At 50.6% G+C, this 12,889-nt stretch overlaps 1 protein-coding gene across 1 annotated transcript; it reads right to left on the bottom strand.

The window, feature by feature from the left end:
- Positions 1-6,159: 6,159 nt before the first annotated feature.
- SFN (stratifin) lies at positions 6,160-7,597 on the bottom strand. Its single transcript, XM_031962506.1, has one exon. The coding sequence runs from the start codon at positions 7,491-7,493 to the stop codon at positions 6,729-6,731; it is 765 nt and encodes a 254-aa protein (XP_031818366.1). The 5' UTR covers positions 7,494-7,597; the 3' UTR covers positions 6,160-6,728.
- Positions 7,598-12,889: the final 5,292 nt, after the last annotated feature.

The following is a 12,889-nucleotide window of genomic DNA, read 5'->3' on the forward strand; positions in this document are numbered from 1 at the left end:
CGAGCAAGTCATTTAATCCCATCAGCCTTGCCACAAAAAAAAAAAAAAAAAAATGCTGACAGATTTAAATAAAGGTGATATGTTGAATAACAATAATAAGACTTGCAAAGCATCCTTCTCTAAAACACCTCATAAGGCGAATAGTTGAAGGAGACACTCTCATCTCATCAGCCCACTGAGCCGAAGACTTGGGTTCTTATTGTTCTGGGAGTCACATTTTAGGAAAAACTTGGGTGAGTTGTAGTATATTCAGATAAAAGTAAATCTCCGAGGGAAGGCACTGGCAGGTAGGGTGGGATAAGGAGAATCAGGAAAAGCCTTTCCTCTAAAAAGTGCCATTTAAGCTAAGTCTTGAAGGAAACCAGTAACTGGAAATGGGAGAGTATCCCAGCCGGGGGAGGACAGGTCGGTGCAAAGCCCAGATGTATGAGGAGCAGCATGAAGGCAGGAGATGCAGATCACCAGAGCCCAAAGTTGGTGGAGAGAAGTCAAGTGAGAAGACATGGAAATGTTCAGAAGGAACGAGACTGTCAAGGACTTTACAAAGTACGTCCAATTCTGAGACAGAAGTGACATAGCCCCCCCAAATCTCCATACCTAAGCATTGATCCTGCTTGAATAAATAGGTTAACCACAGATGGGATGCAAGATGGAGGAGGCATGAATCACAGGCCACAAAGGTGGGCAAAAGTTGTTGGATTCATCAGATTCAGTTGCCTCAAGAGGGATTTTGAGGTTTGAAGGAAGGAATGACCATGGTCAAGTAGAGCAGAATGGCATCTTTTCTCTGGGGGCAGAGAAAGCTGTGACCATGCAGTTTCTCAGGGGTATGAGTATTGCTTACCTCTTTTGCCCTCTAGGGTTGGCATCCACTGAATGCCAACCTTATGCCAGAAGAAATAGGGTGACTGGGGAGCTGGGAAGTAACAGAAAAGCCCTGAATGAGATTTCTTCTAGCCCTAGATATCTTGAATCATACAAGGTTAGAGCCAAAAGGGACCATTGAACTTGCCCAGTCCAAACTCCTCATTCTCTCTAGGAGAAACAAATCCAGAGAAGTGGTAACTTACCTGCCCAGTATAAGAACCTTGTCCAACGTCATACACCTGCCTAGTACAAGAACCTTCATTTGGTTCTATTGCTCCCCTTTCACCTAGTGTTTGGAAGGTAAACCTCTAAGATTTTTTTTTTTTTTTTTTTTTTTTTTTGCTGAGGCAATTGGAGTTAAGTGACTTGCCCAGGGTCACACAGCCAGGAAATGTTAAGTGTCTGAGGTCAGATTTGAATTCAGGTCCTCCTGACTTCAGGACTGGTGCTCTATCCACTGCACCACCTAGCTGCCCTAACTCTATGATTTAGAATGGAAAAAAATTTTAGTGATCTTCGAACCTAGCTTCTCTAAAAGGAGTCAGCTACATCCCAGCACCTGTCCCTGCATCTTCTCAAAGATTTCCCCCAGGGAGTCTCCCATAGCCTTAGTTTCTCACTTCTGCACTTGTTCTCATTCTTCTCCAACTATGTGGAAAGAAGAATATATAATGGATCATAAGGATATAAAGTAATTTAAGGACTATTCATTATAGGTATCATGATACTTACATAATATTTTTAAAGCAAGATTAAATTTCACTTTAATATTAACCATTGCCATACCTGTGTGGCTGTCTTTTGCTTCGTTAAAAAAAAAAAAAAAAACAGGTAGTAATTTAATTCTCTGATTGTAAACACAATAAAACAAAAGTAATGCTTAAGTAACAATAATTCAGCATTTTCTTGTAGTAATGTACTTGTAGTAATGTGGCAGGGCAGGAAAAAACAAAAAAAATAAATAAAAAACAAACATGAAATTAGGAGTCAGCAGAATCTTGAACTCATTGTGGGACTCTGGTCAAGTTAGTTACCTTCTCTGAGCCTCAGTTTCCACATCTGTAAAATGAAGAAGGTTGGATCAGATGTTCTCTGAAGTCCCATACAGCTCAAAGTTACTATGATGGGAAGGGAGGAGGCAGCAGCCTCCTTGTTCCCAGGATCTGCCCTACTAACAAAAAGTTGCTGGACAGGTTGGGTGAGAGGAACCAGGTCACCCCCTAGAAAGGGGAGCTGAACCAGAGTCATTTGCTCCAAGCCCAGTCCAGAGGCTCTGCTTGGTTACACGGGCTTCAAAATAGAAGACACTGTGTGATAGTGGAGAAAAGGCACTCAGGTTTGCAGTCAGAAAAGCTGGTACTGAATCCTGGCTCTTATAGTAATCCAGGCAAATCAATCAGCCTCTTGTGGGACTCAGTTTCCTTTACATTCCTTTCTAGATCTAAATCTATAATTCTATGGTCCTATGACCTGAGAATCACTTTTCCTCTTTGGGTCTCAGCTTCTCCTTCTGTAAAATGAAAGGGTTCTTAACTTGGGGTTCATGAATTTTAAAAATTTAGATAAAAAAACTAATTTGATTTTTTTTTTTTTGTAATTGAATATAAAAGTCTGTGTCTTTTCCTTAGTCACCAAACTTTTATTAAGTGACAAGGGAAGAAGAAAGAGAGAAAGGAAGGAAGGAAGGAGGAAAAAAAGAAAAGAAGGGAGAGAGGGAAGAAAGAAGGAAGGGAAAGAGGGAGGGAGAGAAGAAGAGAGAAAGTAAGTAAGAAAGAAAGAAGGTTAGAAGAAATCAATAAAGAAAAGAAGTGAGGGAGTGAGGGAGGAAGAAAGGAAGGAAGGAAGAAGAAAGATGAAAAGAAGAAGGGAGGAAGCAAGAAAAGAAGGAAGGAAAGAGGGGAGGGGAAGGAGCAATGGAGAATGAAAGAAAGAACAAAGAAAGAAATAATCCTGATCTCAAAAAGATTACAAATCTAATGGAAGAGACAAAAACAAAAACTGTATGCAAACAAGAAATAGATGGATACAGTGGAGATAATCAACAGAGGGAAGTCGCTATCATTAAGGGGGAGAGGGAAAGGCTTCTTGTCTAGGTGGGATTTTAGCTGAGATTTTTGGAAGCCTGGGAGACTAAGAAACAGAGAGAAGGAGAAAGAGTCTTCTAGGCATGGGGGACAGATAGTGAAAATGCCCTGAGTGGGAGTATCTTGTACAAGCATCAGCAAGGAGGCCAGTCATTGGATGGAAGGGTAAGTTGAAGGAAGTGAGATGTAAGAAGTCTTCAAAGGTAGGAAAGGTTATGAAGTTTTAGAAGTCAAATGGAGGATGCTATATTTGATCTTGGAGGTGATAGAGAGCCACTGACATTTATTGATCAGGGTGAGTGATGTGGTCAGACTTTTGGTTTAGAAAGACTAATCTGATAGCTTCCTTAAGGATAGCGTGGAATAGGGAGAGACCTGAGGTGGGAAAACGCGCCAGCAGGCTCCTGGACTAGTCCAAGAATGACGTGATGAGGGCCTGGACCAAGACATGACAATGTCAGCCATATGCCAGCCAGTTTAAGACGGGAGAGTCTCCAGGATTTGACAGCAGCTTGCATATGAGCAATGAGAAGGAGGAGTTGAGGGTGACACCATAGGTTGCCAGCCTTGAAGTCTGGGGAGGCTGGTGATGTTCTCTATAATAAAAGGGATGTTAACTCTGATTAATACAATGGGCCACCATGATTCAAAATAATTCACGAAGGGAAATTCTATCTACCTTAACAGCAAGAAAAGGTAGACTTCCAGGGCAAACGGAAGCATATTTTTTCATTTTATTTTTCTTGATTTAATTTTTCAATATGGTGAATATGCAAATGCGTTTTGTATGACTTCACTTACATAAATGGATATCAGATTGCCTTCTCAATGGGTGTGAGGGAGAAAATTTAGAACTCAAAATTTTAAAAATAGTTTAAAAATTGTGTGTATGTGTGTGTGTGTGTGTGTAAGAGATAGAAGGAAAAGAAGAGGGGCAGCTAGGTGGTGCAATGGATAGAGCACCTGCCCTGAAGTCAGGAGGACCTGAGTTCAAATATGACGACTGACACTTAACATTTCCTAGCTGTGTGACCCTGGACAAGTTACTTAGCCCCAACTACCTCAGCAAATAAATAAATAAATGAAAAGGGGAGAGAGCATAAGGAAAAAGAATAAGCTCAGTTCAGTTTTGGACATGTTAAGTTTAAAATGCCTTTGGGCTATCCAGTTGGAGATGTCCAACAGGCAAACTGGACTTTAGGAAATAGGGACTTTTCGTTCTGTATTTTCCCTCTAGTTACTCCGGGGGTCTCCTTTCTGCTAATCTTCCTGGGCCTGTGGGTGGGCGTTAACCCACTACTGAGCTGGGAACTGACTCAGAAAACTCGGCCTGGGGCCCCCTTCCTTCCCCCTGCGAGGGGTGGGGGGAGCTGAGGAGAGAAGCTGAGCTGAACTCCCCCGGTACAGGACGGGTGAAGACTTGTCTGAGTGAAACCGGAACAGCGCCTGCAGCACCTCACCTTCCCCCGCCCTCGGCTCCCCAGCCCTCCCCTCTCTCCCTCCCTCCCGGACCTCTCCCTCCTCCGGATCCTGGGACTGCTGAGCAGTCCGCTCCGACGGCCGCCCTCCCCATTGGCTGGCCCGGCGCTGGGAGGGATTTCCAGGGACGGCCCTGCACCTAGGGTTGGACTAGCTTTAACCTGGGCAGCGCCCCAAACTGCCCGCGACGGAAGGCAGGAAAAGGGAGGTGGAAATACCGGCCCGAGGTTCTCGACTTCGCAGAGGATTGAAAGAGGAGGGAAGGGGACCCCAGGTTTCAGGATAGTTTATGAATGAAAGGGGAGCAAGAATTAGAAGGGGCGGAAAAGGAGAGAGTGACCAGCTATCCCGGGATATCAGAGGATAAGGGACTCCAGGGATGGGGAGAGTGAAGGATACCTGGGAAGTTTGGGGGAGCAAAGGAGGAAAGACCAGGATTGAACTGGGATGGCATGAGAGGAGGGGTGTAGAGGAGCTAAAATGGGGAAGAGGGTATTTTAGATGGGGGGGGAGGGGTTGGAGTAAAAGAGGGGCTCCCAAGACAGTTGCAGGCTTTGGCCTGAGGCAGGAGATAGGACGGAGCCTAGGGATGGGCTTGGGGTCTGGATGTGAGCCACGTTTTCAGGAGCCATCTTTTGTGACCCACCCTGCAGAGGGAACCACCCTCCTCACGTCTGAGCTTTCTCACCTCTGGCTCCCAACCCCAGCCCCTCCCAGTTTCCCTTCTGCTTCATACTCGGGACATCTCATCTTCCTTCCTTCAGACCTAAAGTATCTATCTAATCCCATATATGGATTGTCTCACCCCTACCCCTCCCTTCATTCAAACGTGGGGTGTCCAATCTATCTCAGATCTGAGCTGTCTCAGTCCCCTCTCCCTCCCACAACCTCTCTGGAGTTTATCCTCTTTTCTCCTTTCAGCCCTGGGGGTTCAATCCCAAACCCAGATCTGGGTTGGCCCAGAATTAACTCTGCCCCAGCCTCCAGTGGTGCCTCTTGTCTCCCAACCATCCCTGGAGCACCGCATTGCCATCTTAGCTCTTGGGTGTTCATCTCAGGTTGGGGGGGGGTCTCACTCCCTAGCAAATCACACCCGGCTTTCAGAACTTGTCCCTCCCTTGTGGACCACATCTTTAGACCTAGGGCATTTCCTTCCCATCTCCTCAGATCTTAAGGGTCCGGCTCCTCCGTTAAGGGGTGTCTCAATTGGGCCCCCCACCTGAGCTGTTCTCTCCTCCCTTCAGATCTGTGGGTTTTCGCCTCACCCCTTCTCAACTCTGGCTCGACTTCCTTTTTCTTCTGACCACTTCCCTAACCTCCCCTCTCCTCCACCCCAAGATCTGCCCTTCTCCTCAGTCTGGCACCGGGGCCGTTTCTTCTGGATCCTCACCGCAGGCCCTTGGACAGAGGAAGGAATCCTTTAAAATCTCCAACTCCCACGAGAACTCTCCCGGAGACTCAGGGTTAGTCCCCGACCTTGAAGTCTGTCACTAAACAAAGCCCTGCCCCACCCCACCCCTCAACCCCACCTAATGCTAAGATAATCTACCCCAAATGCCTTCTGGCTGTTTTCAGAGATGGGCCAGGTCCAATTGGGGGCGAGGACCAGGATACAGAGCCGAGGGAAGCCCGACTCAGAACCAACCCCTCCCTTCCCCTCCCCCCAACATAGAACCTCCCAAGCCTCCCCACTTCCCGATCCACATAGATTGCAAAAAGACAACAGGAGTGTCCGGGAAGCTTTCTTTATTGAGAGGGAACTTTGTCACACACTCAGACACGCTCTCTGACAGTCGCAGACACGCTCACTCACCAGCGCGCCAGCACACGCTGTCACCCAGACCCACTCACACACTCCTTTCTCCAACACTCACACAAGCCTCTGGGCTCCCCAGTCCAGCCCCTCTCCAGCCCCTCAGGGCCGGGACTTCCCAATCCTAAGAGCCACAGGAAGCTGGGACAGGAGAGGGAGAGGGAGAGCGCTGGGGGGGCGGGGCGCAGCTCAGAGCCAGGGATCTTGGGACCATCGTGGGGGCTCCCGCCACCGCCGGCCCTAACAGCCCGGGGCTGGAAGGAGAAGCTCCCGGAGCTCTCGGCCCAGCCGGCCTCGCTCTCGCGTCTGAGTCGCTCCCGAGCTGGGGCGCACGGTGAGGGGGGGGGCGGGGATGGAGGGGCCGAGGAGAAGGGCAGAGGGATCCGGGGGCCCGCCCCACACACAAGTCCTCTCCCCCGAGGGGGGCCAGGCCGGGGCGGGGGACGGGGAACGGAAGGGGCCGGCGGGGCTCCGGGGAGCGGGGCTCAGCTCTGGGGCTGCTCCTCGGGGGGCGGCACGTCGCCGCCCTCCTCCCCGGCGCTGTCCGCCGTCCAGAGGGTCAGGTTGTCTCGCAACAGCTGCATGATGAGGGTGCTGTCCTTGTAGGAGTCCTCGCTCAGCGTGTGCAGCTCGGCCATGGCCTCGTCGAAGGTGGTCTTGGCCAGGGAGATGGCCTCCTCGGGGCTGTTGGCGATCTCGTAGTGGAAGACGGAGAAGTTGAGCGCCAGGCCCAGGCGGATGGGGTTGGTGGGCAGCATGTCCTTCTTGCTGATGTCCATGGCCTCCTGGTAGGCGGCGCGGGCCGAGTCGATGGTGCGCTTCTTGTCGTCGCCCACGGCCACCTCGGCCAGGTAGCGGAAATAGTCGCCCTTCATCTTCAGGTAGAAGACCTGGCTCTCGACGTCGCCCGCGTTCTTGATGAGGTGCGAGTCGAGCAGGCCCAGCACGGTGCCGCAGACGCCGCGCAGCTCGCCCTCCACCTTCTCCCGGTACTCGCGCACCTCGGGGCCGCGCTCCTTCTCCTCGGCGCCCTCCTCCTCGGCCCCCTTCTGCTCGATGCTGGACAGCACCCTCCAGGCCGCCCGCTGGCCGCCCACCACGTTCTTGTAGGCCACCGAGAGCAGATTGCGCTCCTCGCAGGACAGCTCGTCGCCCTTCTCCACGGCCCCCTTCATGAAGTCGGCCATGTCCTCGTAGCGCTCGGCCTGCTCCGCCAGCTTGGCCTTCTGGATCAGGCTGCCTCTCTCCATGGCTCGGGCTGGGCTCGGGGCTGCGCGGGATCCCGGGGCACCTGGGCTCGGCGTCTGCTCGGCCTCTCCCTCCCGGCCCGGCTTTTTGGCTGGGGTGGGGAGGGGCAGGGCTGGGCCGGAGGCGGGGCGGGGCCGCTGGCTCCTGCCTCCCGAATCCTGCTCTTTTTCTTCTTCCTTTTTTTTTTTTTTCCCCTGGCTGCTCCTTAAAGGTAAAAAGGGGGCAGGACAGAGGTGCATTAGTCATCGTGGGGATACTCAGCAAGGAGAGAGGCAGAGTGGGCCCCACCTAGGGCAGCTGCCGCCCGGGGCTCCCATCGGGTCGCCCGGCTCAGGGGCCCACTCCCAGGGCCCCATTTATCTCCCCCTTAAGGTCGACAATAGTGGGCTTCTTCATGCCGCAGGGAGGCTTGGGAAGTGGCCTGAAGCTCAGCTGTTACTCTAAACCCCCCTAGTTTTTAGGAAATAGTCGATCCCGGGGAGGCTTGAGAGAGACTGGACTGTCCAGTCCCTCCGTGTATGGTGGGGGAGGGGGACGTGTGGATGTTTCAGTGAAAGGTTGAGTGACAAAAAACATGTGACCAAGTCCCCTTCCCCCCTTTTTAAACCGTCGTGGAGGCATTTTTTTAAGACAACTGATAACAATTAGATGTTCATCTCGTTCGATGAAACCAAATACTTTCTCATAATTAAAGTATAAAAGTCTTTCTGCAAAGTCTCCTTTTAATAGAAGGTCTTCCGAGCAGTATATCAGGATGCCTTCTAACAAACTCTGCCCTGACTCAGCCCCTGCCCAGGTCTAGAAGACACTGGAGAAAGAGCTCCATGTGGGCACAGCCTGGAAAAAATCCTGCCCATCGCAATGGGCAGTGCTGGACCCTGCTGATCTTCCTTGGGGGCCCCCAGGACGTCTCTCTGCCTTAAGCATCCTATCACCTGAGAAGCCCCCTCCCTCCCCCCCACCTTAACTTCCCCCCCCAGATTACTGAGGCGGCATCTTCATGTGCCACTTAAAGGTGAGTTTAACAAGCGAGGACGCTCTAGGCCCATCCTTTGTAATTAGTCACCCCGTTGGGCCCAATATCTCCCCATTACGCTGCAATTTTCCCTTTCAACTCAGCAGCTGGTTCCCAGCGACAGCAGGACTTTCGCCAGGGATGCGGCTCTGGCCCGGCTCCCCGCTTGGGTGTCTGGCAGCACCCTCCCAAGCCACAGAGCATGAGGGAGGCTCATGCGGGCGCCCCAGGAGGGTGGGGTCACCGACTTCGTCAGCTGCCCCACTTTCTTCTCTGACTCACCTTTGACCTAGTGCCAGGCTGCACTGATTTTTCTGAGGCTGGCAAACGGGGCACCTGGCCTCAGTTTGTTCCTGGGGGAAATGGGAGAAGAGAACAGGGGACAGTGACTCCCAAAGGAAGGACCTGAGCCTTAAGGACAGTGGTGACCCCATGAGTGGCCATGTTTTGTTTTGGGGGGACTCATGGGATTTTATTCAGACACTTCCAATTTATTTCCCAGACCTTTTTCTGCCCGTCCTCTGCTCCTGGCAGAGGGGGCAGAGGGGGCAAGCAGCAGCATCCCTTCCCTGTGCCCTCGGGCACACCTTCCTACCAACTGGGGCTCCAGCTCCATCTCAGTGGAGAGCCACACCCAAGGAGCTGGCCCGGTGCCTATAGGGTGGGGTGGCTATCAAATAAAGAGGGGCTCCTGCTTCTAGCTCCACCCCACAACTCTGCAAAGAGCAGGCCTAGTGTTCAGGGGGAGGTTTCTTGCTCCCCGGAATCTGGCTTTCTCTCAAGGCCCCTGGGCAAAGGGCTCTCTTAGTATCCCCTCCCCAGGCCTGTTCTTGAGTCAGCCACTGCCCAGGCCCGTCTGATGTCCCACAGTGAGCCATCCTTGCAGGCTCAGGACAGCAGCCTCTTTGCTATTGAGGAAAGACAGAGTCATGCTTAGCCAGAGGGAGCAACTCCTGGTGAATTAGGAGAGATTTGGTGAGACTTAAGAAAGACCTTACTCACAGGAGGAATCCAGGTGGGTGGAGGCAAAGTCCCTACAGTCCATGGGGCATCCTCCCTAACAGGCAATCCCCAGACTAGATCCCTCTCCTTCGCCTGTGGAGGCGGAGATTTCAAGCCAGGCCCTCTCCATTGTGAGGGGAAGGGGGTCAAGGTTTGTCCCCAGCTTTTTTTCTGAGATTTTGGGGACCAGTGAGTTTGTAGTCAGTGTTACTGCTGCCCTTGTTACACTGAGCAAGACATTCTCCTCTACAGAGTTAAGTGCCTATAAATATAAACTATAAAAATATATATATATATAATGTAAAATAAAATAGTGGGATTAAATGATCTCCAAATTAATGCCCCCTCCCCACTCTGACATTGTGTCCTGAAGCTTCTCACAGCTCTGACATTCTGTGTTCTAAGGCTTCTCCCAGTTTTAACATTCTGCATTCTAAGTCTTTTCTCAACTCTGACATTCTGTGTTCTAAGAGCCTTCCCAGCTCTGACATCCCATATTCTAAGGGCCCTCCCAGCTCTGACATCCCATGGTCTAACCTCTCCCCCCCCCCCCCCCAGCTCTGACCTCCTGGGTTCTAAGAACCCTCCCAGCTCTGACATTGTGCTCTTCTCCCAGTTCTAATATTCTGTGCTTTAAGGGCCCCCTTGGTTCTGACATTCACTGTTCTAAGGTCTCTCCCAGTATAGAGCTGATCCTGGGATCAGTGCCTTATAGCCCCACTTTCCCCCTTTCCCATCCCATTCCCTAGCCTAGATTGGATCCAGAAGGTTCTGGGCACCTTCCCAGAGTGCTAGTCACTTATTCTCAGCCTTTCCATCTCAGAACTCAGCGGTGCTTGAGGAGGGCAGGGCCAGCTCTAGAGCTTCAGGGCTCTTCAGATCAGTCATCCTATTACACTCCAGCCCAGGGAGAGGAATGCAGCATGCAGGAAGGTGAAGCCCTCCCCGGGAGATTCTCTCCACCTTCCCCTGGACAAACAGCTCCTGGCTGTACATGGCTCTTTGCACGTTGCCCCCTCAGCCCGTGAGCTCCTCCAGAGGAGGGCCTGGTGTGTTTGTCCTTTCTTTGAATCCCTAGCATTTAGTACAGAGCTCAGCACACAGTAACACATAATAAATGTTTGCTGACTGTCAGTCATGGAATTCGGCTTCTAGTCCTGGCTGTCACTGCCTACCTGGCTGCCTGAGTCCCTTCTCTCCCGGTCATTTGCTTCCATTTCAAGGTGAAAGAATTGAATCTGATGTCTCTAAGGTCCCTCATCATTAATATTGTCTTCCACCCTTCTCAAAAAAAGCCTAGATTGAGCTGTTTCTCAGCTGTAAGTGCACTCCACTTACCTTTTCTTCAAAGACCCAGCTCACGGGGCCATTTTCTCCATGGAGATTTCCTTCACCTCTGCAAACCTCCCAGGCCCAGTCAACATGACCTCCTCTCATTTGATAGGGACCAGTTAGAACAGTGGATAAAGCAGTCTGGAGAGTCAGGAAGACTTGATTCAAAGCCTGCATAGACGATCATTTGATAAGTCTGAATCTCAGTTTCCTTATCTGTAAAATAAGGGGAGTGGTACTAGATGGCCTCTCGGCTCTAGTTCTAGGAATCGATACCACTTCAACTCTGGGAGACTCAGTTTCCCCATCTGTAAAGAGCAGCGGTCAGATTAGGTTGTCTTTAGGACAGCTTCCTGCTCTCATTCTTGAGGTACTACCCTCAGGGATTGATCAGTGAGACCCAAAAGAGAAAGTTGTGTGTAAAACACTTTGCATATATTAAAAGGCTCTGTAAGTGGCAGGTATGAATGAAACTCTGACCAAGCTAAGACATAGGGCATTCCCGGCATCCAGGGGCCCGGGCAGCCCCTTAACTTTTTCTCTGGCTCCCCAATTTGCCTGGGAGTCAGAATGCCTGGATCGTACCTCCCCGACTTCTGACTCAGTTCCTGTCTTAGGCACCTCCCTGCGCCTCCGGGCCTCCATTTACCAGCGAGGAGGCAGCAGGTCTGGGCCTGGTTGTGTGGGGAGGTCTGGGAGGGCCTCTCCCAGCACAGCTCCATGAGAGCACCCTGTGCGGGGCCTTGCGTCAGCAGAAACAGCTGCTTTCCCCATGCTGGTTCTCCTCCCCTGCTCAGAGCATCCCTTTTAGGAGGGCAGAACCCAAGCCTTCGGTGCCAATAAACATTAACCGATAATAACAGGCTTGGCTTTGACACTCGGGCTGTTGGGAGGAAGGTGGGCAGCCGCCGGATGCGCCCTCTCGAAAATCAGTCCTGAGAGGGGAAGATAGGATTCAGGTCAGAAGCCAGAAAGGGGCTCGGGACTGGAAAGGCCAAACCAACATCTCCGCTCCCATCTTCTCTGCCGCCTGCTTATGTCATGGAGGTGACTCCGGGCCTGTGAAGGACCTGCTTGTGACAAGTCCAAACAAGCCCCACCAACCCGGAAAGACTCCCAGCAGGATCCTGGGGAAAGACGGGCATCTGTTTTCTGAGGAACATGGAGAGGCTCATCATGAGACATGGCAGAGACTCCTGGGCACGGCCTTTTCTGGCCAAAGCCACTCCCGACAGTCAATGCAGGCAGTCCGAAGTGTGGAGGGGCTGCGGGCCAGGGAAGCTGGGAAGAGCGGCTGTGGACCTTTATATGCGCATGTGGAGTTCTGTCCAAGTCACCAAGGGCTTTCTTTGCTAAATACGTACACACAGACATGCATATATATAGCAGCCCTAAAAAGGCACCAAGGGCTTTCTTTGCTACATACATACACATATATGTACACAGCCCTGTAAAGTTAAATACATATGTACGCAGTCCTGTTCAAAGTCACCAAGGGCTTTCTTCGCTACATACATACACATATATGTACACAGCCCTGTAAAGTTAAATACATATGTACGCAGTCCTGTTCAAAGTCACCAAGGGCTTTCTTCACTACATACGTACACATATATGTACACAACCCTGTAAAGTTAAATACATATGTACACAGTCCTGTTCAAAGTCACCAAGGGCTTTTTTTGCTACATACATATATATGTACACAGCCCTATAAAGTTAAATACATATGTACACAGTCCTGTTCAAAGTCACCAAGGGCTTTTTTTGCTACATACATACACATATATGTACGCAGCCCTGTAAAGTTAAATACATATGTACGCAGTCCTGTTCAAAGTCACCAAGGGCTTTTTTTGCTACATACATATATATGTACACAGCCCTGTAAAGTTAAATACATATGTACACAGTCCTGTTCAAAGTCACCAAGGGCTTTTTTTGCTACATACATACACATATATGTACGCAGCCCTGTAAAGTTAAATACATATGTACGCAGTCCTGTTCAAAGTCACCAAGGGCTTTTTTTGCTACATACATATATAT

This window comes from Sarcophilus harrisii, chromosome 3 (genome assembly GCF_902635505.1).
Source record: "Sarcophilus harrisii chromosome 3, mSarHar1.11, whole genome shotgun sequence".
NCBI lineage: Eukaryota > Metazoa > Chordata > Mammalia > Dasyuromorphia > Dasyuridae > Sarcophilus > Sarcophilus harrisii.

Bases quoted from the DNA above. Each gene is read 5' to 3' on its own strand.
- SFN (XM_031962506.1), bottom strand. From the start codon at position 7,493: ATGGAGAGAGGCAGCCTGATCCAGAAGGCCAAGCTGGCGGAGCAGGCC.